Source organism: Bos mutus, chromosome 20 (assembly GCF_027580195.1).
Source record: "Bos mutus isolate GX-2022 chromosome 20, NWIPB_WYAK_1.1, whole genome shotgun sequence".
In the NCBI taxonomy this organism is placed as follows: Eukaryota; Metazoa; Chordata; class Mammalia; order Artiodactyla; family Bovidae; genus Bos; species Bos mutus.
The window spans coordinates 34,935,533-34,962,064 of NC_091636.1; the positions used below are offsets into that span (position 1 = coordinate 34,935,533).

A 26,532-nucleotide genomic window follows, 5' to 3' on the forward strand; every position below is an offset into this window, starting at 1 on the left:
AGACTTCTTGGAAACAAGCACACATAATGGTCATTATTAACGGATATGTTTTATTATCGTAGCTACGACCCGGCAGAAAGACAAGGCACACCATTGCCCATAGACTGCAGGATGAGCTCCTGGAGTGAGTGGTCGAAATGTGACCCTTGCCTCAAACAAATGGTAAGTATTCTTTTCCATTCCCCACGGGTGTCCCCAGATGGCAACTGTATTGCCAGGAAAATGACAAAGAGATAGGAGCCTCACCTCCCCACCCCACCACCACCAACTGTGTTCTGAACTCAGAATGAAAGGAAAATATCTAAATGGATTAGGCTAACCTTACTGGGAAACCTGAATGCTGCCCAGTTGGCTGAACAAATGTCATGAGGAACCATATTCTATACAAGAGCCTGCCAACCTCACCACATGAGGTGTTCCTCCAAGTGAGGTCAGGGACTACGTTTCAGTCTTCCATCCTAAAACCTTTGACTCAACCAGAGGTTGGAGGTTTGCAGTGGTGTGGATCCAGTTTTAGATCAGAAGCCCTTTTTGGCCTTAGAAACGCTAACATTTCCGCTGTTTCTGTGCAGTTTCGTTCAAGGAGCATTGAGATCTTTGGACAATTTAATGGGCGAAAGTGTGTGGACGCCGTGGGAGACCGACAGCAGTGTGTACCCACAGAGGCCTGCGAAGACCCCGAGGAGGGCTGTGGCAACGATTTCCAGTGCGGTACAGGTAATCCTCCCGTGGCTGGTGAGGGCTTCTGCGTGCCTTTATAAGCGAAAAGAAGGAAATGTGCTTCCTGACCCTCATACTTCCAAGTGTGGATACAAAAAAATCCAAATATAATGTGTGATCACTCCTCTCTAACTTTAAAGGATGTTTGATAACTTCAGAAAGAAAGAAAATTTGGCGTGAGATACACAGTGTCTTTCTGTCTTTCCTGATTTTGATTGCAGGCAGATGCATAAAGAATCGACTTCTGTGTAATGAAGACAATGACTGCGGAGACTATTCAGATGAGGATAACTGTGAACGGGATCCTCGTCCCCCTTGCCGCAACCGAGTGGTGGAAGAGTCAGAGCTGGCACGGCCGGCGGGCTTTGGGTCTGTACTCCACTTGTATACTTGCAGATGAGGATGAGTGAAAATGATCCCCACCTCTCTTGCCATACTGGAGTGGTACATGATTGGGCCAGTACAAAGAGTGGCCTCTGGGTCTGTATTCTGTCTGAATTATATTTGAGCTTGAAAGAAGTTAAGTGCTGAATCAGCATCTCAAGATAATTTGGACAAACTGCCTGGCTTCAGTAGGTGTCTACGGAATAGATTAGACTATCAGGATAATAGGTGATTACTTATGAGGTCAATAGGAGAGGAGATCCCTTGGTTATCAACCTCTGGAAGATGATAGCAAGATTGAAACGACACATTAACTTTTGAAGTTGAATTGCCAGTGTTAGGTCTGGTAATTCGATTCAAATATTTGAATGCCCAGGAAGACTGGAAAAGTTCTGTTGGAACTTGTCTTGGATCTCTACCTGGGTATAAGTTCTCAGGGCGTCCCAGCATTCTGGAGTTTGCCCAAGAGGTAATGATCAGAGGGAGCAGTTCTGATGCCATGTGGGGCTGGTGTTGAGACTCTGCTTCTCATTACAGAGCTGAAGTTTCACTCGTTTCCATGCAATTACTGCTTTATGTGGAATCTAAGGAAGTTTTCTCTCTGAACTGAACAAACAGACTCCAAGCAGGGCATTACTTGTGTTACGGATTCTCGTTTGATGCAAATCTACATCTGATTTTATAGGAAAAGGATACAGAAATTGTAGCCCTCTTGGCTGAAAAACAATCATTTGCAATCTAAAGGTTTCTTTTGTACATGAAGAGAAAATTCATTCTATGATATCTGCCAGGGAGTTTCCCAATGAGGCATCCCAGAGAGCAGCCAAGACTCCTTAAATACCTCCCGCCTTACCTTGATCAGGGCTGGTGATGACATCACAGAGCTGAGCCTGCAGGACTAAGTGAGAGGGTGGGGCCCAAGCTGTGTGGAAAGTTGGCTAAGATGTGGAAAATGAGGTAGGCTCTGATAGAATCAGCCCACCAACCGTTTTAAGATCCCATTACCATGAACAATCACCCATAATTAGTCTTCATAAAGCTATTGTTCTCTGACAGCTTTCATTTGCATAATACTTTAAATTTTCTCAAATCTTTTTGCGAATTCCCTCTCTTAGCTATTCATAATAATCCTGTGAGATAGTTAGGGGCGGCGTTATATTCACTTTATAGATAAGAACTAAGTAAAATCAACAAGGCCTTTTGGCATATTAGTTGCTGCTGCTGCTAAGTCGCTTCAGTCGTGTCTGACTCTGTGCGACCCCATAGATGGCAGCCCACCAGGCTCCCCCGTCCCTGGGATTCTCCAGGCAAGAACACTGGAGTGAGTTGCCATTTCCTTCTCCAATGCATGAAAGTGAAAAGTGAAAGTGAAGTCACTCAGTCGTGCCCGACTCTTAGCGACCCACAGACTGCAGCCCACCAGGCTCCTCTGTCCATGGGATTTTCCAGGCAAGAGTACTGGAGTGGGGTGCCATTGCCTTCTCCAATATTAGTTGCTAGCAGAACTAAAACCCAAGTTTCCCTGACAGATAGAAAACTATGTGTTTTTTTTTCACCATGTAACCTAACCCTCTTTCTTCCCACATTCCCCTCACTACCCACATCGCTCCTCCCACATCACTACACAGCCCATAAGTCAACTCCCTAACTTCAAAGCATAACTAATCTTAGAAAATGAAACTCCTTAAGTAGTTATTTATTACCCAAATATTTGAATTAAGACTGTAGAGAGTAGTATAAATCAGTAATTAATATTTAACAATCGATTTCAAAATAGCATGCTTTGTTATATCAATAATGATGGTATTCTTCAATACCATTGATGTTACATATTTATGTATTAATACTATATATCTCCATTATGCTTATATGGGGCTATGGGACTATACTGAAATAGAGATAATAGGAATAAACAAACTAATCATAGCTACATGCTTATAAACTCTCCAGTTTGGAAAACCTCACCAAGTCATATCAGTCATATACAGTCAGATTCTTTTACACATGAAAGTCACAAGCACTCATAAATTAATTAAATTTATAGTTGTTTTCATTTGAAGGACTCTCATTTAAATTCTCATGCCAGGAGAATTCACTTGTATCACAAATATTGCAGCCTCTTGGTATCTGAGATTCTTCAGAAGTGTTTAAGGGAAATCCCCAACCCATCTTGCAACCATTGGAAAAAAAAAAATTCAAACCAGCTGTAAATGATGTGCTATACACAAGGAGTTACTTCTGTGTGTGATCTAAGCATAACACCACTTCTGTAGAGCGAGCCTGCTCTTCGGCTCACCTGGTAAATTGGAACTGCCTTGGGTTTTAGGTGCAGGTGTAAAAACAGCCATCTCCAAGTGCTGCCAAAGAACACATGCTTTTTATTTCCCAAGCGATGACATTCCATCCATGAGAAGTTTTCATGTTTCTTGGCAGAAAGAAAATTGGCTCATTCTAGACTAGACTGTCTGTCTCTGTAGTGGTGGAGCCAAGTCAAAAGTTTTGAAACATTTCTTCCCTAGCAGTCCTTTAGTCTGTGGATCAGCTTCATTGTAACTTTCCAAATGGATCCAGCCAACTGGGCAATTTGCTGTTCCATAGAACAAAACCCTTCAAACTGGGATAATCTTACTGTGGGGTGCAAAAAGACTTTTCGGGAGGGGTGGCGATAGGTGAGTTTTATAATAACAGTTTCCCCAACTATTAGTTACTTAATGAATGTAACTAATAATAAATCTTAAATTCCTTACATACAGATTTTTAACTGATAAGCTTGAAGATTCAGGATCATTCATTTAGTTGTCAAATCCATTCTCCTGTCTCACCTCTTCTTTTACAATCTAACTCCCACTTCCTAAAAGAAGAGTACATCCCTCACCCATCTTATATTTCCCTATGAGATAGAAAAACCAAGAAACAATTCCAAATTTTGTACTCAGTTGTACTTAGACTCTAAGGCCTTGTAAGTCAAGTGGTCTCCAATTCTTTTTACCAACAGCATTTAAAGGTCGTAATCAATTGTCAGGTAATGGACTATAAAAATAACAGTTAACTAAAGACTAGTCTGTGTTCTTTTTTTGGCATAAAACTCAGAAGATCGAGTAATTGAGTGACATTGCTATGACAAAATTCCTTCTATTCTTATCTACTTATTTATGTGCATAAAGTTTCTCAGCAGTTACATCTATAAAAATGAAGAGTAGAAATGAAGTCAACACTGCTATGTTTTTTCTAGCAGTAAGTAATATTCTAACATGGGTACAGTTCAGTTCAGTCACTCAGTCGTGTCCAACTCTCTGCGACCCCATGAATCACAGCACGCCAGGCCTCCCTGTCCATCACCAATTCCCGGAGTTCACTCAGACTCAGGTCCATCGAGTCAGTGATGCCGTCCAGCCGTCTCATCCTCTGTCATCCCCTTCTCCTCCTGCCCCCAATCCCTCCCAGCATCAGAGTCTCTTCCAATGAGTCAACTCTTCGCATGAGGTGGCCAAATAGTACTAATCAACTAATTAAAAAGAAGCCCCATTCATTTCACTGAGAGATGCTTTTCCAATAAAAATTTTATGTTTATTAAATATTGCTAAATTTTAATTTGTTTAAATGTACTACTAAAAATGGTAACTCAATCCAGAGAATTTATTAAACACTTAGGCCTTATGGTCAAAGAATATTTAATGTTTTTAAAACTTCAATTAGTATCTTTTGAGTACATAAAAGTGTGAAAAAGTGATCAATTAAAACTTCCATGCATAAAAATCCATTACATTAGGTTAAAATTCTATAGCAGAAATGAAATAGAAATATAGATTAAAGCATAAAATGGAGTGGGGGAATATGGGAACTCTATTGTCTACTTATTTTGCCATGAACCTAAAAATGCTCTAAGAAATAAAGTTTATTTTTTAAAAAAGAAGAATCAAAAGGAATACCATAAAACGACCAACTGTTAAAGAAATATAAACATTGTCATTACTTAATACCTGCTATCACTACAGAATTTATATGCCATTTGTTTTTAAAAGAAGCACAATAATTATATTTTAAAGTGTAAATATTTACAGCATGCTGGGAAACGTATCCTTTAGTTCAGTTCAGTCACTCAGTCGTGTCCGAATCTCTGTGACCCCCTGTGCTGCAGCACACCAGCTTCCCTGTCCATCACCAACTCCCAGAGCTTGCTCAAACTCATGTCCATTGAGTCAGTGATGCCATCCAGCCATCTCATCCTCCGTCGTCCCCTTCTTCTCCTGCCTTCAATCTTTCCCAGCATCAGGGTCTTTTCCAGTGAGTCAGTTCTTCACATCAGGTGGCCAAAGTATTGGAGTTTCAGCCTCAGCATCAGTCTTTCCAATGAACACCCAGGACTGATCTCCTTTAGAATGGACTGGTTGGATCTCCTTGCAGTCCAAGGGACTCTCAAGAGTCTTCTCCAACACCACAGTTCAAAAACATCAATTCTTCGGTGCTCAGCTTTCTTTATAGTCCAACTCTTGCATACATACGTGACCACTGGAAAAACCATAGCCTTGACCAGACAGACCTTTGTTGGCAAAGTAATGTCTCTGCTTTTCAATATGCCAACCTTTTCACTCTCCTCTTTCACTTTCATCAATTTATCCTTTGCAACTACTTAAAAGGAAATATTTTAGATGTCAAACTAAAACCACACAAGGAGGCATGATTTATTAGAGTAGACAACCAAAAAATCTGAAGACCACCACCCCAAAATATGCTATATATATTTCTACCTACAGAACATTTTTAATATTTTAAATGTACTTGGCTGCAGTAGGTCTTAGTTGCAGCACTCTGAGATCTTTAGTTGTGGCACAAGAACTCTGAGTTGCAGCATGTGAAATCTAGTTCCCTGACCAGGGTTCAAACCGGGAACCTCTGCGTTGAGAGTGCAGAATCTTAGCCACTGGACCACCAGAGCAGTCCCTCCACTTACAGTATTTTGTACACTCATTCCTTCTGCCCTCCAGACCCCATCTTCAAAACTCAAATAAAATCCTGATACTCCTTCTAAAACCATTTTTACAACCCTGCCATGGAGACCTCTTCCTCTTGGGAACTTTGTACATCACTTACCTGTACTACCCATTTGGTACATGCACATTCATCCTTGGACTATTGTTTGAAATCGGTAATTGTATCTAAACCCTACCTGAATATAATATTAATGAAATCAAAGACTATATTAACTATCTTAATATTACCCATTGTTTATTACAAACACTACACTACTCATAGATACACAGTCACCTAAGAATTCATCACCATTGTTGTTGTTCAGTTGCTAAATCATGTCCTACTGTTTATGAACTGCATGAACTGTGTGAACTCCATGAACTTCAGTATACCAGACTTCTCTGTTCTTTACTGTCTCCTAGAGTTTGCTCAGAGTCAGACACGACTGAAGCGACTTAGCAGCAGCAGCAGAGTTTGCTCAAGTTCATGTCCATTGAGTCGGTGATTCTATCTAACCATCTCATCCCCTGCTGCCCTCTTCTTTTGTCTTCAATATTTCCCAGCATCAGGGTCTTTTCCAATGAGTTGACTCTTTGCATCATTATAAGCCAATTCATGTCATTGTTCATTAAATACAAAGAGGTACAGGGTCATTGTTAATAAGATACATGGGAGACAAGTTCACGACAGAATAAAGTACTTGAGGTCTTGTTTAAGAAACAAACACAGATCACTTATTTCCAGTATTCTATGTATTTATATCTAAACCTTAGCAATATTTTTTAAAATATTTATTGTTCACATGTCTGTGAATACAGGGATGGGTGAAAAGCTGAAGACAAAATTTAATCTCCCATCCAGCATAAGATGTTTAAGAATGTGAACTAGATATATAGAGTTTCTTTTTTCCTCTCTTCCTTGTTCAACTGACTAAGTCTACTGTTTGGCCCTTTATTAGAAATTTAGGGCCATAAGTACTTTTCATGAAAGGTACTTTTGGTGGGGCAAATAGTGAGAAGGAGTTAATTCTAACTATACAATCAGCCTTGAGAAAGATATTACTAAATCATTTCCTTAACTTGCCTTTCATTAAGTTGAGCTATAATGTTCATCTTCTTTGTAGATTCAAAGTTTATTAAGAATGTGCTGTTTATATAAAGATGTTGTTGTTAACTAACCCATTGGAAATAGGATACTTTTCCAATTATTTTTCTTGCATTAGCAATGGGTTTACTATCCAAACCCTTTGACAAATTGCTTTTGAAACCAACATCCAGATTTGTAATCCAGCTCATTGGACTCAGGGATGTGGTCCAGAGCAATAGCTTTTGCTTAGAGTTTTGCTTAGAGCATATTTATGCTTTTGTGCCAAGCTACATTATGGATATGAGAAGCAAACCTCTATTTTGGCCTCTCTGCCCTGGGGCCATTTATTCCAGATACAGTCTAGACAGCAAGGACTGTTTCACCAATTAGCACTTCACAAAGAATGAACTATTTCTTGTTCATATATTGATTTTTGGCCTACAAATCAAAGTCAATATTTTTTAGGCTAAACAAGATTCTTATTTCTGAATTAAAGTTTGCCAAATAACAATATTTTGCTAGGAGAAAAAAGGAGAACTTTTGAGAATACCTTGTGGGATGATGACATTTTTGTGTTCCTCTTGGAAAGGGTAATAAGAGTAAAATAAGTCTGGAGGGAACAAGGTTTGTGACAAACAATGAGACAGCTGGAGGAAAATGTTTAAAGAGAATGGGGAGAGAAAGAGGCCCCATGTTGATTCACAGATTAAAAATCATATGCATATGTTATACTCCCCCCTGAGATGCTCTGTTCTCAGATCATTTTAAGAGGTGATATTGTAGCATTGGCTTATAGTTCACCGAGGGAGGTTAGCTAAGAGTTACATCAGTGAGAATTCAACTTTAACAGCCAGATGGCCCCTTGCTTCCTACTTATTGAATTTCTTTCTTTGGGCTCAACAGTGGCCTAATTGCCTACAAGAGTTTATAAGACCTTCCTAAGGTGTACTTCCCACCCCGGACACAGAGTAGAGGTGACCAGGCCCTTGCTTCTGTCCCTGATTCTATCACACCATCACATGGGTTTTGGGGACACGGTGAGCTGAAGCTCTCCTCTCCCAGTTCCTGAGGGCTGCCTGGCATTCGCTCCAGGTATCTCCATGCCTGATGCTACTCTGTTCACTCTCAGGATCAACATCTTAGGCATGGATCCGCTCAGCACCCCTTTTGACAACCAGTACTACAATGGACTCTGTGACCGAGTTTGGGATGGCAACACCTTGACGTACTACCGCAGGCCCTGGAACGTGGCTTCGCTGACCTATGACGTAAGTCTTCTTAGAAGAAAATACACTGTTCAGCTTTAGCTGACCGATTGTTTCCATAAGTTTCATTCTAAATGATGTGAAAAATTCAGTAGAATGAAAATTCAATGTGAACATAAGATTGACTTAAAGAAGAGGTGTAGCTTGAGTCTCTTTAGATAATATACAGCAGTCTATGATCAATCCTCAGCAGCATGCAGTTAGTGGTAGAGTTTTGACAAATACCTCATCTCTGAAAAGAATCATCTAAGATTCTGATGAAACTAAAAATTAAATTAGTGCTGACTTAAGGACTGAGTACCCTGCTGCCACGCTCTTGAGGGTAGGTTTTGGCTAACCTACCAAGAACGTCTCTAGATTCATTTTCCTTCATCTCCCCTTTGTAACACCTGCTTGACTAATGTGAGTTTTGACCTCAAAACCCCCCATCCTCAGTTCTAGTGAAATTATTTCCTAGAGTGATTTTTACTCTACAAAATGCCAGCTCAAGCCTACTGCCTTTCTGTAAGTCACCTAAATTCTCTAAAACAATCCACAAACTGTGCCTGCCTCCCTTCAAAGGAACAACATTTATCACTTTTAGAGATTAGTTTTTGTTTTAAACAAGATATAGTAAAGAATAATAAATAACTTACTCTGATCCAGTAACTACAATAATCTGTTTCTTTAAATGGTTCTGTTCAGTTCAGTTCAGTTCAGTTCAGTCGCTCAGTCATGTCCAACTCTTTGCGACCCCATGAATCGCAGCACGCCAGGCCTCCCTGTCCCTCACCAACTCCCGGAGTTCACTCAGACTCACGTCCATCGAGTCAGTGATGCCATCCAGCCATCTCATCCTCTGTCATCCCCTTCTCCTCCTGCCCCCAATCCCTCCCAGCATCAGAGTCTTTTCCATTGAGTTAACTCTTCGCATGAGGTGGCCAAAGTACTGGAGTTTCAGCTTCAGCATCATTCCCTCCAAAGAAATCCCAGGGCTGATCTCCTTTAGAATGGACTGATTGGATCTCCTTGCAGTCCAAGGGACTCTCAGGAGTCTTCTCCAACACCACAGTTCAAAAGCATCAATTCTCTGGCGCTCAGCCTTCTTCACAGTCCAATTCTCACATCCATACATGACCACAGGAAAAACCATAGCCTTGACTAGACGAACCTTTGTTGGCAAGGTAATGTCTCTGCTTTTCAATATGCTATCTAGGTTGGTCATAACTTTCCTTCCAAGAAGTAAGCATCTTTTAATTTCATGGCTGCAGTCACCATCTGCAGTGATTTTGGAGCCCAAAAAAATAAAGTCTGACACTGTTTCCACTGTTTCCCCATCTATTTCCCATGAAGTGATGGGACCGGATGCCATGATCTTTGTTTTCTAATCCATAAAATGTACTTTATTTAGTCATGACAATGTCCTTTATTATTGCTGTCAATCCCATCAGTTTGAGAAACATATTACTTTTCCATAATTGTAGTTAGTATTCCTTTTATTTCTATGTTGTAAATCAGTCCCTACCCATTGCAGCCTGAAGTGATCATCCTGTCTTGTGAATGTTCAAGATGTTTAATGTCTCAAATATTTGACTGACATTCTTTCCCCCATGTGCACGCTGTCATATTTCTGGTACCCGTAAGTCCAGAAAAAAATCAGTTTTCCACAAAATGTTCAGGGAACATTCTGGATTATTGATGTTTCCCATTATGCCAGGTTAACCTTCGTTAAGCATATTTTTTGAAGAGAAGTTTTCGTCTTTCTAAGAAGTATTACACATGTTCTACTTTCTTTGAAAGAGTATACCAAAGAAGGGAAATTTTGTCATTGCTGTTGCAAGAAGTTTTATTGTGTTGTTTTATTTTATTTTTTTTTTAGTTCTCAGGTCTGTGCTGTTCAGTTTTTCTTTGTCGCTGTCACCAGCCTGTTAGCTTCTCTGTAAGGTTAGTAACAGGTGTGAACCAAGAGATGAGGGCTAGAGGGTTGCTCAGGACAGATCTTGAAGCTACACTTGGAAAGTAAGCAAACTGCTGTCCCTTATCTACAACTCTGGAAACAGATGTGTTTCCTAATTTGGAAGGTTTTGAATTTTACAAGGATGATGTGGTACTTATCCTGTATATTACTTACACCCCAGGTGGAATTGGGAACAGCATCATAGAATCAAATGCATTCACATATCTATGGCAAAATGAACTGATATTTACAAAAGGTGGGAGAAATGAAGGCCATAAATAACTTTTCATCAGTTCAGATCAGATTAATGCCTCCAAATGAGTTTTGGCATCAAGCTTATAAAAAAGTTGATAGGGATTGTGGACCTGAGTGTTTATTTTGTGCCACCTGAGGAAGGATGTTGATGGAGTTGGCTGGCGGCCTGTTAAAAAGTCCCCAAATCATCCCCCGCCCTTGGTGCTAGTAATGCTAATGCTCCCAGTATCCTAATCTGTTCAGGTCCACGACTAGCTCAACATTAAAGAACTTGAGTTTATTGAATGAAAATCTCTATTTTTACTTTTTAGGAAAGGGTTATTTTCTACGCCTTCTAATCCTCTTTGGCATGTTTTACCTACTTTTTCATGTATATTCTTATTATAGTGCCTAAAGGCAGAGAATGCGCATTTCACTTCCTTACAACCTATTACCAGTTGTCACTCAATATATGTGTAGGATAGGTGCTCAACAAAATTGTACTGGATGACAATTTTTTAAATCTTGGTTTAGTTACTTACGGGCAATAATTTACTATCTTTCATTTTTTGAAAGAATTCTATCAACCTATCATTCCATGGGGACGATTCCTTAATAATGACATCTTACTCTGACACATTCACTTTCCCTCAGTGCTGCTGCTAAGTTGCTTCAGTCGTGTCCGACTCTGTGTGACCCCATAGACAGCAGCCCACCAGGCTCCCCTGTCCCTGGGATTCTCCAGTCTTGTCTCAAATGCAGCTTTGGCTCCAGAGCACACTGCAGAGTTTGGAATCCTAGCCTTTGGGAAGATTACTTCTCCTCATCATGGCTCAGTTTCCTCATCTGTAAAATAGAAATAATAATGCCTACCCTGTAAAGATAATTGAGTCTAAATAGGTGAAACATTCATGTTACTGACACACAGCAAACACTCAATAAATATTTGCTATTCTTTTTAAAAGTATAAACAGAAAAAGACTTAGTTCTGATTAAATGCAGTTCTGGTTAATTAGCAGTTACATTCTCACTCAAGGTTTATTGGTTACCATAAATCAGAAGTGATGACCAAGAACTGAAGCCTGCAATTATAGAGGGGAAAAAAAAGTGATGATTACATGTACGAATTAGTTCCTTTTCACTTGTTTATCTTTAGTCATCTCTACTTTTGTTTGTTGAAAGTAACAATTTGTAAATCAGGTTTCAGGTTTTCATTACAATTCTTTTGAAACCTGAATCTCCTTGAGAATGTAAGATTTTGGAGGTCAGCAAAGGTTTGGAAAGTGCACCTGGATTATAAGCATCCTTTCCACCCCAAATCCTAGCAAAATACTGAGTGATTTTATATCATGTGCATTGCCAAGAATTTCTTGTTGCCTCTAAAATTCCTATATCTACTCTAGTAGAGTCACTAATTTTCTAGACATATCCTTAACCTTGTATTCACCAGAACTATGCTGCCTCTGAAATCTGAAACTTACGTTTTGCCTCATCACAACTATCCAGTCGCTCAGTTCTCATCCTCCCTTGTGACCGCTAATCTAGTCTTAAACCCCATCTAGACTTGTGACCACTAATCTAGTCTTAAACCCCATTTAGACCCAGTTTTGGGAGAAGGAAATGGCAACCCACACTGGTGTTCTTGCCTGGAGAACCCCAGGGACGGGGAAGCCTGGTGGGCTGCAGTCCGTGGGGTCGCTAAGAGTCAGACAAGACTGAGTGACTTCACTTTAACTTTTCACTTTCATGCATTGAAGAAGGAAATGGCAACCCACTCCAGTGTTCTTGCCTGGAGAATCCCAGGGATGGGGGAGCCTGGTGAGCTGCCGTCGGTGGGGTTGCACAGAGTCGGACACGACTGAAGCAACTTAGCAGTGGCAGCAGCAGACCCAGTTTGGGGTCATCTGTTTTCCTTCCAGTCTGTTTTGTTCCTCCTATGTCCAGTTTTTTTCCTCTAATCAATCTATATCCATTTTTGACCACTCTTGATAGTATTATCATTGTTCTTGCTTTCTAGTCCTTCAAGAAAAGCTCCGTCTTTGGATGAACCCTATTATTTTTCTACATAAACTTACCTTGCTGGGCACCATAGAGAAAATCATGCTAATAATTCAGGAATGGGTAGCGTTATAACCACACCCAGGTCTTCCACCCTTCTCAACAGGTCCACACACCTCCCCACTCTCCACAGGGTAATTTAAAATGTTAGACAACCTCCTCCAGCTCTTTACCTTATTATTCTGCCTACCTTATTAGATGGCAGGAGCTCCAACTGGACAGAGAAGATCCAAGCCACAGATAAGAATCTTCTCAGGTTTGTTTTTTTTTTTTTTTTTTTCTTCAAGGTTGTACTTATGTACAAACTTGTTTGATGCTCAGTTCAACCTCTGTCTCCCTCATTTTCCACCCGGTCCTTAATACACAAATATCTTTAAGAGTCCTATTTAAAAAACAAAAACACAGAAAGGATGCCCTTATCTCTACATACTCTTCTCATCTACATCTGCTACCTCAATTTTTGTACTTCCCATGAATTCCCCAATTGGATTTGTTTCCTAGGGCTACCATCACAAAGTACAAGTTGGATGGTTTAAACAGCAAACATTTATTTTCTCACAGTTCTGGAGGCTGAAAGTCTAAGATCAAGATGTCAATAGGGTTGGTTCCCCTTAGGTCCCTCTCTTTGACAGTAGGGAGCTATCTCCTGTATCTCCACATGGTCTTCCCTCCGTGCTGGACTGATTCTAATATCCCCTTCTTAAAAGGTCACCGGTCATACTGGATTACAGCCCACCTAATGACCTCACTTTAACTTAATAACCTTTTTGAAGATTCTGTCTCAAAATGCCATCACATTTTGGGGTAATTGAAATCAGGAATTTTAGCATGTGGATTTTGGGGGATCACAGTTCAGCCCATAACACCAAACGTCTGTTATCTTGTTACCCAAACTGTTTTCACCAAATTTCATCTTAAACTTCACTGAGTTCTCTTTACTTGAAACAGCCCTTAAATATTGCTGCTACCAGAGTTGCTATCTTATTTCACAGTCTCTCTCTATAGCGATTTCATTCCCTCCTGTGGGTTTAGATTTCCCCTCCATCCTGATGGCTTACAAATACTGCATTTACAGCCCAGGTCTCCCTCTGAACTAGGTATCTGTGTAACTCAGTTCAGTTGCTCAGTCGTGTCCGACTCTGTGACCCCATGGACTGCAGCACGCCAGGCTTCCCTGTCCATCACCAACTCGTGGAGCTTACTCAAACTCATGTCCATCGAGTCGGTGATGCCATCCAACCATCTCATCCTCTGTCATCCCCTTCTCCTCCTGCCTTCAATCTTTCCCAACATCAGGGTCTTTTCAAAGAGTTAGTTCTCCACACCAGGTGGCCAAAGTATTGGAGTTTCAACTTCAGCATCAGCCCCTTCAATGAATATTCAGGACTGATTTCCTTTAGGATTGACTGGTTTGATCTCCTTGCAGTCCAAGGGACTCTCAAGAGTCTTCTCCAACACCACAGTTCAAAAGCATCAATTCTTCAGCACTCAGCTTTCTTTATGGTCCAACTCTCACATCCATACATGACTACTGGAAAAACCATAGCCTTGACTAGACCTTTGTGGGCAAAGTAGTGTCTCTGCTTTTGAATATGCTGTCTAGGTTGGTCTGTGTTGTGGCTCAGCTAGTAAAGAATCCGCCTACAATGTGGGAGACCTGGGTTCGATCCCTGGGTTGAGAAGATCCCCTGGAAAAGGGAAAGGCTACCCACTCCAGTATTCTGGCCTGGAGAATTCCATGGACTGTATAGTCCATGGGGTCACAAAGAGTCAGACAGGACTGAGCGACTTTCACTTTCACTTTCAGGTTGGTCTGTGTAGCTAGTTGACTGCAAACATCACACAGTTCACACATCCAAACCTTATATCCCATCTTATTCCTAATCCTCTGTTTCTTGCTCTTGAATTCTCTACTTGGGAAATGAAACAATATATTCCTAATCATTAAACTCAGAAGTCTGGAAATCTTCCTAAAGACCTCTACAGGTGCATCTCCCTCAAAGCCCACAACATCCAATCAGTCAGCAAGTTCCATTATTTTGTAAAGTCTGTTATCTCTGTTTCTTCTTCTCCATTCCCACTGCCTTGCCCACTGCCTCGGGCTCTCATCATTTCCATCTGGGCTACTATCAGTCCTCCCATAAGTCTGAGACCCCTAGTTTTACTCAGTTTCAATTCATTCCACTCACTTCAGTATGAAGATATATGGTAAATCTGACCTTATCACTCTGTTGCTTACATTTGGTGTTGTCTCCCTATAGCCTTCCAGATAATGATCAATGTCCTTGGCAGGGAGGAAAAGGTCATTCTTCATCTGGCTTTTAATGGCCACACCACTCTCAGCTTTCTCCTCTGAATCTTTTGTTTTGAATAGATGCCTTTTCTGCAAATTATGCAATAGCCTTTGCTTTTTCTTTCTGTTCAGGTGTTGATTTTGCTGTATCCTATCTAGCTTTAGCTGAGTTTCTAGTCATTTTATTTACCATGGAATCCTGAGAAACTAACATCATATATCATATATCATGCTAAATAAATAATTGTGTGTTCAGTCATTCAGTCATGTCTGACTGTTTGCAACCCCATGGACTATAGCCCACGAGGCTCCTCTGAACATGAGATTTTCCAGATAAGAGTAGTTTAGTGGGTTGCATTTCCTCCTCCAGGGAAATAAATGATTACTGAATTAGTAAATAAATGCATGCAGAATACTGACACTCTTGCTTTAGAAAGCAAATGCTTTTTTTTAATGGAGGGAACAACCCATATTCAAGTGAACATATAATTGGAATTGCCATCAAAGTTGACAGGAAATGAAAACAGGCTTAATAAACATTCCAACTACTCTCTCTACAGGCAGTTTGAACCCATTTAGAAAACTTGGCAGTGAACAAATAAAATTTATTATATACTTACATGCTAGTTTATTTGTTATGTATTGATATTCTTGGGAAGCAAGTAAGACTATGCCTATAGAAGCTTCTATCTTGAAAGAAACTATAGTCTGCAATGAACTTATTATGGATTCAAATTTGGAGTCATAGGTAGGAGTCAAATTATGAAGATACTCATATGCCATACTAAGTAACTTGGGCATAATCCTGAGGATGAAAGGAACCACTGAGGAGCGTCACACGGTCAGAGTTCCATTTCAAATCTTTGTGTTTTGTGGAGACGAATTTTGAGGAGACAACAACAGAGATAATAACTGAAGAAGGTTATTTTATGGTCCAAGGAGATGATGAAAAACTGAACTGCATCTGTAATACTAGAGGCAGAGAAGGAGATATGAGACGCAGCTCAGTCTTAAGAACTAACGGTTCAGTAATGAATTGGAGACAGTAGAGCATAAGGTCAAGTGCTCAGTTCTGAATAAGACTCCTTGGGTTTGAATTCTGATAAATTCCTTCACTTAGCATCCACATGACTCCAGGCAACTTAATTATCTTTCCTGAATCTCAGTTTCTTATCATAAAGTGGGGTAACAATAATACATACTTCATAGGAATTTGGAAAAGGTTAAATGTGTTAATAAATGCAAAGTGCTTAGAACAGGGTCCAGCACAAAGTAAACTCACCATAGATGAAAAATATGGAGACAGAAAGTCAAAGGAGACCTCCAGTGGATGGTAGCCCATCAGAGAAGATCTGAGATATATGTGTGTGTGTGTTGGAAGGGGAGATGGGGAATCTTCCCAAAGAAGAGTTAATTCCAAGAAGATAACGATTGACTTCTGGGTAGAGTTATCTTGTCCAAAATAGATTATATAAAATATGTTAATGTGAGGGTGGAGTTTGAACTGGAGACAGAAATTTAGGTACCATCAGCATATACCAGAGCATCACTGAAGTCTTGAGAGTCCTTAAGGCCAATCCAGGAGGTGTATAATGAGAGAGGAAAGAAGAGAGAGAATGGAATCCTAGAACATACCAATATTGAAGACCTAGGCAGAGAAGACCTTATGACTATACAGTGGAAGTGAGAAATTAGATTTAAGGGACTAGATCTGATAGACAGAGTGCCTGATGAACTATGAATGGAAGTTCGTGGCATTGTACAGGAGACAGGAATCAAGACAATCCCCAAGAAAAAGAAATGCAAAAAAGCAAATGGCTGTCTGAGGAGGCCTTACAAATAGCTGTGAAAAGAAGGGAAGTGAAAAGCAAAGGAGAAAAGGAAAGATATAAACATCTGAATGCAGAGTTCCAAAGAATAGCAAGGAAAGATAAGAAAGCCTTCCTCAGCAATCAATGCAAAGAAATAGAGGAAAACAACAGAATGGGAAAGACTAGAGATCTCTTCAAGAAAATTAGAGATACCAAGGGAACATTTCATGCAAAGATGGGCTCAATAAAGGACAGAAATGGTATGGACCTAACAGAAGCAGAAGATATTAAGAAGAGATGGCAAGAATACACAGAAGAACTGTACAAAAAATATCTTCAAGACCCAGGTAATCACGATGGTGTGATCACTCACCTAGAGCCAGACATCCTGGAATGTGAAGTCAAGTGGGCCTTAGGAAGCATCACTATGAACAAAGCTAGTGGAGGTGATGGGATTCCAGTTGAGCTATTTCAAATCCTGAAAGATGACGGTGTGAAAGTGCTGCACTCAATACACCAGCAAATTTGGAAAACTCAGCAGTGGCCACAGCACTGGAAAAGGTCAGTTTTCATTCCAATCCCAAAGAAAGGCAATGCCAAAGAATGCTCAAACTACCTACATTGCACTCATCTCACACGCTAGTAAAGTAATGCTGAAAATTCTCCAAGCCAGGCTTCAGCAATTCATGAACCATGAACTACCAGATGTTCAAGCTGGTTTTAGAAAAGGCAGAGGAACCAGAGATCAAATTGCCAACATCTGCTGGATCATGAAAAAAGCAAGAGAGTTCCAGAAAAACATCTATTTCTGCTTTATTGTCTATGCCAAAGCCTTTGACTGTGTGGATCACGGCAAACTGTGGAAAATTCTGAAAGAGATGGAATACCAGACCACCTGACCTGCCTCTTGAGAAATCTGTATGCAGGTCAGGAAACAACAGTTAGAACTGGACATGGACCAACAGACTGGTTTCAAATAGGAAAAGGAGTACGTCAAGGCTGTATATTGTCACCCTGCTTATTTAACTTCTATGCAGAGTACATCATGAGAAACGCTGGGCTGGAAGAAGCACAAGCTGGAATCAAGACTGCCAGGAGAAATATCAATAACCTCAGATATGCAGATGACACCATCCTTATGGCAGAAAGTGAATTACTAAAGAGCCTCTTGATGAAAGTGAAAGAGGAGAGTGAAAAAGTTGGCTTAAATCTCAACATTCAGAAAACTAAGATCATGGCATCCGGTCCCATCACTTCATGGGAAATACATGGGGAAACAGTGGAAACAGTGGCTAACTTTATTTTGGGGAGCTCCAAAATCACTGCAGATGGCAATTGCAGCAATGAAATTAAAAGATGCTTACTCCTTGAAAGGAAAGTTATGACCAATCTAAACAGCATATTAAAAAGCAGAGACATTACTTGGCCAACAAAGGTCCGTCTAGTCAAGGCTATGGTTTTTCCTGTGGTCATGTATGGATGTGAGAGTTGGACTGTGAAGAAGGCTGAGTGCCAGAGAATTGATGCTTTTGAACTGTGGTGTTGGAGAAGACTCTTGAGAGTCCCTTGGACTGCAAGGAGATCCAACCAGTCCATCCCAAAGGAGATCAGTCTTGGATGTTTATCGGAAGGACTGGTGAAGCTGAAATTCCAATGCTTTGGCCACCTGATGCAAAGAGCTAACTCATTTGAAAAGATCCTGATGCAGGGAAAGATTGAGGGCAGGAGGAGAAGGGGATGACAGAGGATGAGATGGTTGGATGGCATCACTGACTCGATGGACATGGGTTTGAGTGAACTCCGAGAGTTGGTGATGGACAGGGAGGCGTGGCGTGCTGCGATTCATGGGGTCCCAAAGAGTCAGACATGACTGAGCAACTGAACTGAACTGAAGGCAGAGAAGATGATCTTTTGAAGATAATAGAGAGCTATATTCATTATCTACTGTTACCTTTCAAATTATCCTGAAATTTAACAGTTAAAAGGGGGTGTGGTTTGGCTAGGTACCTTAGTTGAGGATGACTCATGAGGTTTCAGGCAATCTGCTCTTTCCAGGTTCCTTTTGTCAATTAGTGAGAGATGCCCTTAATAATAATAGTAAGTAATGTATGGTTTTATTCTTTATTTGTACATACAAACTTTTAGTGAAACTTTTAATAATCTTTTCTCTTTAGTTTTTATTTCCACTCTCTCTCCAAACCTCCTCAGTTTGAACTATGGAGTATTTTCTGAGGTGTTCTATCTCTTCCATTCCCAGAGCCAGAAGTAATGTTTATTTCTATTCAGGAAGCATCAGTTGATAAGTTTTTAAACAGGATAGATTTCTCTAACCCCTACAAAGACCTTCTGGAAGACACAGCCACACTTGCCTCCTCTCTGATTTCAGCTTCTCCAACATCTGTTTATTTGATTCTCATTAAGAAACTTACTTCCATCTTTGTGTCTTCCTACTTTCTGTAATCTTGCCTCTTGACCTCTCTTCAAAGGCTTTTGTCCTCTTCAGAATGATCCCACTTATTGGTCCATCTCTGAATGCCTATCATTGGGCTCAGACTTATTTTTGAATGGATGGATTTGGGGCTTTTCAATCTAGCTCTTGTCTCTAGGCTTTCTGGGGGGTGACCCAACCCTCACTATTTCAGGCTTTACTCACTACTACCATCCTAGCATAGTGAAACAGGACCATTCAACAGCATTCTAATTGACACCCTGACTAATATTCCTTTATACCAGCAAGCAGTCCTTCACACTGCTAAGTTGATCCTTATCGCAGGGCTAGTCCCTTTCTAGCCAATTCAGATGTAAGCACAAGAGCCTACAAATTATGCCACTCTAATCCTACAACCAGTTAGAAGACAATGAACTAGGAAGACCTTACCTTCTAGAAGAGTTAGGGAGAGAGAGTTTTCTGGTGCCATTTTGTTCAGCTTTGGCACTTCTCAGCATGGAAAACTGAGTGGAATTGTCTTCAATTGCTTCTACCAGCCTTAGATTTCAAGGCAATAGAAATTTATTCATTTCTCTTTTTGTTGATTGAAGTATAGTTGATCAACCATGCTGGGTTAGTTTCTGGTGTACAGTAAAGTGATTCAGTTTAATATAACATATAATATTATTGCATAATATATATATGCATTAATATTTCAAGGCCAAATGTTCAAGAAAATCTTTTCCATGAATCTTTTCTTCATTTACCACAGAGAATTTGTCAAGCCCTCTTTGGCAGTGTAAAATAAAAATGAACAATTCTGCCCTGAAATCAGACTTCCTGGGTTTCATTGCTGACTGGGCCACTCCCTGGCTGTGTGATCTTGGACGCATTTTTTTTAACCTTTATCTTCTTATCTGTAAAATGGGGATAATTTGAGAAATTAAAAGATAGGAAATTAAACATTTATGTAAAAGACTTTTAGCAACTACTGACACAGAGTAAGCACTCAATACATATGTTATGTTAGCTATATTGGAACTGCATATTAAGTTTAATAAATTTTTTCTTGTCATCCACTATTCACCAGGCAATTTACTAAATGGTGAAACTATAGTCGCATGTGGGTAAGATGGGTATGGCCCCTGAATTCTAGGAGTTTACCATCTGAAGGTCTATTAAATAAGCAATTATAAAAGGGAAGAGTTTTTCATTTTGTAAGAAGAACCATGAGAGCTTATAGGAAACAGATTTGTTAGTCGGCGGGATGAGGAAACATCTCCCTAAAGAAGTGATGTTTAAGCTCAGACTTGAAATAGTAGTGGGGATTCACCAGACCAAGGGATATAGAGTACATATTTGTGTATAAGTGTGTGTAATGTTTGTGTAATGGGAAGGTGGAGGAGGCAGGGGAAGTACAGAAGTTTCCAGAAAGTAAACACAACATAAAAGAGCCCTGTGATGGGAGGAAACATAGGTGGTGCAAATGGAAAGGAGATCAGCGGGCTGGAGTATAGACAGGGAGAAACTAACTTGGAACAAGACTTTATCTCAAAGGCAGGGAAGACAAAGATTTTAAGCAGGGAAGTGACATGGTTAGGTTACTCTTCCCCTTTGCATTGAGCACTTTCCTTTAAAGAAAATTATATACATTTCAATCTTTCCCATTAGATGATAACTTTGAGTTTCTTGTCTTAGTCTTCTTGGGTTGCTATAATGAAATACCAGGGACCAGGTAGCTTTGAAACAACAGAAATTTACTGCTCACAGTCCTGGAGGCTGGGCATCTGAGATCAAAGTGCTAGCAGGGTCAGGTGAGGGCCCTCTTCTGGCTTACAGACTTCTTGCTGTATCCTGACATGGTTTCCAGGGACTAGGGAGTTCTGTGGAGTCACTTTTATAAAAGCACTAATCTTTTCATGAAGGCTCCTTCCACAGGCCCCACCTTCTATTAATAACACCATCCCATTGGGCATTAGGATTTTAACATATGAATTTAAGGGGAGACATACACGATCAGACCTCACCATTCACCGTGCATAAAAGTCACTCAATGTATGCTACTAAGTCCCCTCTTTGTCAATGACTAAAGAGATGAGTGTCTTTTTCCAGACAAGAGTTGCGGCCTGCTTCAGGGGACCTCTGGAAAGAGAGTTTAATTGTCGAGATTAACAGCTCTCCCACTGATGCCTGACAGTAACCAAGTTGGCAAAGAAAGTTCTGTTTTATTGAAGTATAGTCGAATTACAGTGTTATGTTAATTTCTGGTGAACAGAAAGCTGATTCAGATAGATATATATATATATTCTTTTTTAAAATTCTTTTCTATTATAGATTACAAGATATTAAATATAGTTTCTTGTGCTATACAGTAAAATCTTGTTGATTACCTATTTTATATATAGTAGTGTGTTATCGGTTAAACCCAAGCTCCTAATTTATCCCTCTCCCATCCTTTCCTCTTTGGTAGCCATAAGTTTGTTTTCTATGTCTGTGAGTCTGTTTTGTAAATAAGTTTATGTGTTTTAATTGAAAGTTTTAATTAAACAGCTAACTAAACATCTAGGTTGTTTTAGCTAAACTAGTTTTAACTAAACAACAAGGCTGTTTTAACTAAACAACTAGGTTGTTTAGTTCAGTCTTTTTCGTGCAAAAATGAGCGCAGTTAAAAAAATCAAAATGTCCAAACAACATAAAAGATAATGCAAGAAAAAAAGCAAGCCTGCCACTACTCCAGAGATCTATCTATTCACAGTTCCCCTTCTCAAGGGTGAACAATCTGTGGGTTGTCTATTTTTCCAGTAATTTTCTATGCACATAGAAGTTTGTTTTTTGGGTTTTTTTTTTTTTCCTATTAGGCAGTGGAGTGAAAAGGTTAAGAGGCAGAACAGGGCTCAAGTCTTGAAACTTCTACTTAAATTAATTAACGTGTAAAATGCTCAAAACAGTGCCTGGTATATAAGGCTTCTAAAGCGTTAGCTTTATCATTTCTTTTCTTTCTTTTTTTAACACAAATGGGAATATATTGTACATCTGATCTGTTATGCAACTTGCTTTTTAATTATTGATATGTTAACTTTTGAAAGCTTGCTATGTTCTAAGCCCTTCGTATGCTTTATTTCATTGATTTCTCATAACAACCTTTGGGCCAGGTGTGGTGAGTATCCCTATTTTATAGACTAGGAATCAGACTGGGCACAGAGAGGTTATTGTGTAATGTTCTCAAGATTATCGAATCTGTATTTAAATACTGGCAGTCTCACTTTTGTGCCTTCACTCTTAACTTCTTTGCTCTACTCTCTTTCAAATAAATTGCCTGATTTTTGTCTTTTCCTATTTATTGTGGGTGGGTTTTTTTGTATATTTTCTCTTAGACCAAAGCTGACAAGAATTTCAGAACTGAAAATCATGAAGAAAGCATTCAGATACTCAGAACTATTATCGAAGAGAAGAAATTAAATTTTAATGCAGGTTTAACTGTAAAATATACACCTGTTGAAGCAATTGAAAAGAATAAATGTGTAGATTTAGAACATTCTGACAAAGGAAGCATCTCAAGTCCTTCCAAGTTGGCTGCTGAGGCTAAGTTTCGATTTGCATATTCCAAAGATGATATTTACAGACTGTTGTCGTCATATTCTGCTAAGCAGGTAAGATCAACCTTTAGTATAGAAAATATAATGGAATATTTTGAAAACTAACCAAGCATGCTTTTTTAAGTTTAATTGTTTAGAAAAGATAGTGCTCATAAGATAAAGAAAAATAATACTCAACAAATCTTCAAATGCGTAGGTAGCTAGAGGGTCCAGAGGAAGAAAGTTAACTGGAGAAAAATCCCTTCAATTCAGTTGTAATGTGAGTATTTGTGGTTACAAACAGAACAAGCATATTAAGAATTCAGAGCACACTTTTGGGGACTCCCCTGGCGATACAGTGGTTAAGACTTTGTGTTTCTGCTATAATGGGCACGGGTTCGATTCCTAGTTAGGGGTAGCCAAGATCCCACATGGCTGTGTGCAGCCAAAAAAAGAGAGAAGAATTCAGAACTTTCTTTTTGACTGAGATTGTGGTAGCAGACTATTTAATCTGTATTCTCATCAGAATTAACTCATGCTCAGGAGTTTTTCGGTAATTCGTTGCAACATCTTAGAATGATGACTACTTACTGTAAAGTGTATTTCTAAAGTAACAATGCCATGAAATAATATGCATTGCATATGAAATTGTCTGCTTACTTTGTAATCATACATTTAATTTGAGACTTTGAAAATGTGTTTGTTTTTTAATATTTAATCCAGATTTAGTGGTTTGTTTCATCTTTGGAGGGCTTCCCTGGTGGCTCAGACGGTAAAGCATCTGCCTGCAATGCGGGAGACCCGGGTTCAATTCCTGGGTCAGGAAGATCCTCTGGAGAAGGAAATGGCAATCCACTCCAGCACTCTTGCCTGGAAAATCCCATGGATGGAGGAGCCTGATAGGCTACAGTCCATGGGGTCACAAAGAGTTGGACACGACTGAGCGACTTCACTTTCAATTTTCACTTTTCACTTTCAGGCATTGGAGAAGGAAATGGCAACCCACTCCAGTGTTCTTGCCTGGAGAATCCCAGGGACAGGGGAGCCTGGTGGGCTGCTGTTTATGGGGTCGCACAGAGTCGGACATGACTGAAGCGACTTAGCAGCAGCAGCAGCAGCAGCATAGCCTATTAACAATGTTGTGACAGTTTCAAGTGAACAGCAAGGGACTCAACCAAATATATATACATGTATCCATTCTCCCCCAAACTCCCCTGCCACATAACACTGAACAGAGTTCCATGTCCTATACACTAGGTCCTTGTTGATTATCCATTTTAAATATAGCAGTGTATACCTGTCCATCCCAAACTCCCTAACTATCCCTTCCCTCCATCTGCCCCCAGTCCCCAGCAACAATATAACTGTTTTTTATAGGTCAGTACATTGCTTCTATTCACATGCACACTCACTCAAAGAGTGCAGTTGGAAAATCCTTGAAGTCATTCAACAACTATTTAATTGTGGACTTATTACGCGGCTAGGCACTGTTCTGGGTGCTTAGAATACATTTGTGAACCAAACTAACAAAGATTCTTATTCTCATGGAGCTGAAAGTTTAGCAGGAAAGATAGATTAAAAATAAGCATAACAGCAAAAAAGGGAAGCTATAGACTATTTAAAAAATGACAGGTGCTATAGAATAAAATGAAGAGAGAGTAGAATAGCATAAGGCAATCAGGAGTCCTGGGCAGATGGCAGTATTTAAAAAGAAACTTAGGGGACTCCACTGGCAGTTCAGTGATTAAGCATCTGCCTTCTAATGCAAAGAACTTGGGTTCAATACCTGGTCAAGAAAATAAAATCCACATGCCACTTGGCAGCTAAGTTTGCACACTACAACTACTGATCCTGTGCACCACAACTAGAGAAGCACACTTACTGCAATGAAAACCCAGCTCAGCACAAAAAAGTAAAATAAAAAATTAATGAGAAGTTTAGGATAGGCTTCACTGAGAAGATAAGATCCGAATAAAGATTTGAAGGAGAGGAAATTGTCAAATATAACTGGCAGAAGGATCTATTAAAGACAAGTCCCTAAGATGGGAACATACTTGCACATTCAGTTCAGTTCAGTTCAGTTCAGTCGCTCAGTCGTGTCTGACTCTTTGCGACCCCATGAATCGCAGCACACCAGGCCTCCCTGTCCATCATCAACTCCTGGAGTTCACTCAGACTCATGTCCATTGAGTCAGTGATGCCATCCAGCCGTCTCATCCTCTGTCATCCCCTTCTCCTCCTGCCCCCAATCCCTCACAGCATCAGAGTCTTTTCCAATGAGTCAACTCTTCACATGAGGTGGCCAAAGTACTGGAGTTTCAGCTTCAGCATCATGCCTTCCAAAGAAATCCCAGGGCTGATCTCCTTTAGAATGGACTGGTTGGATCTCCTTGCAGTCCAAGGGACTCTCAAGAGTCTTCTCCAACACCACAGTTCAAAAGCATCAATTCTCTGGCACTCAGCCTTCTTCACAGTCCAACTCTCACATCCATACATGACCACAGGAAAAACCATAGCCTTGACTAGACGGACCTTTGTTGGCCAAGTAATGTCTCTGCTTTTGAATATGCTGTCTAGGTTGGTCATAACTTTACTTCCAAGGAGTAAGCGTCTTTAATTTCATGGCTGCAGTCACCATCTGCAGTGATTTTGGAGCCCAAAAAAATAAACCAGAAGGATAAAAAGTTAGTGAGGTTACCTTGAATCAGATAATAAAGGGCCTCACAGCCTGTGATAAGAGTTTGATTTTTTTCAATGAGTGACATGAGGGACCATTGGAATGTTTTGAATAGAAGATTGACATACTTTAATATATTTTAAATGACTACTCTGGATATGGTTGGGACAAGATTATGAAAGTTAGTAGCAAAAGGAAAAAGATTTGTTAAAACCTATTGCAAGAATCTAGGTGAGAGATGATGGCATTTCAGAAAAGGACAGTTGTAGAGTCAAACATGACTCTGTTTTTGCTCTGAGCAACCAGAAGAACGGAGTTGCTATCAGCTGAGATGGAGAAAACTTCAGGTAGAGCAGGTTTGGAGAAGACCAGTAGTTAAGTTTTAGATTATGTTTGAGATGTCTATTTGGCCTTCCATTGGAGACATAAAGTAGTAAGTTGATGTTATGAGTCTGACATTTGGGAAGGAGGTCTGGAATTAAGCTTTAAGTTTGAGAAAGTATGAAAGTTGCTCAGTCATGTCTGACTCTTTGAGACCCCATGGACTATGCTGCTGCCTCTGCTAAGTCACTTCAGTCTGTGCAACCCCACAGACGGGGTGTGCAACCCCGCTTCAGTCTGTGCAACCCCACAGACGGCAGCTCACCAGGCTCCCCCATCCCTGGGATTCTCCAGGCAAGAACACTGGAGTGGGTTGCCATTTCCTTCTCCAATGCATGAAAGTGAAAAAATAAAGTGAAGTCGCTCAGTCGTGTCCTACTCCCAGCGACCCCATGGACTGCAGCCTACCAGGCCCCTCCGTCCATGGGATTTTCCAGGCAAGAGTACTGGAGTGGGGTGCCATTGCCTTCTCCGCCATGGACTATACAGTCCATGAAATTCTCCAGGCCAGAATACTAGAGTGGGTAGCCTTTCCCTTCTCCAGGGGATCTTCCCAACACAGGGATTGAATCCAGGTCTCCCACATTGCAGGCAGATTCTTCACCAGCTGAGTCACAAGCTGTTAATAAATATATGGGCCTAAAGTCATATGATTTAATATTGCATAAGGACGAGGAATGTTAGGTCCAATGAATCAAGGTAAATTGGACGTG

General features: G+C 40.2%; 1 protein-coding gene across 1 annotated transcript in view; it reads left to right on the forward strand.

Annotated features, from left to right (window-relative positions):
• C9 (complement C9) overlaps positions 1–26,532 on the forward strand; it is a 61,849-nt gene that overhangs the window by 15,646 nt on the left and 19,671 nt on the right. Inside the window, exons 2-6 of the mRNA XM_070357839.1 lie at positions 63–162; positions 573–717; positions 942–1,089; positions 8,291–8,429; positions 22,561–22,836. Coding sequence (XP_070213940.1) covers positions 63–162; positions 573–717; positions 942–1,089; positions 8,291–8,429; positions 22,561–22,836 — 808 coding nt within the window. The remainder of the gene's footprint in view (positions 1–62; positions 163–572; positions 718–941; positions 1,090–8,290; positions 8,430–22,560; positions 22,837–26,532) is intronic.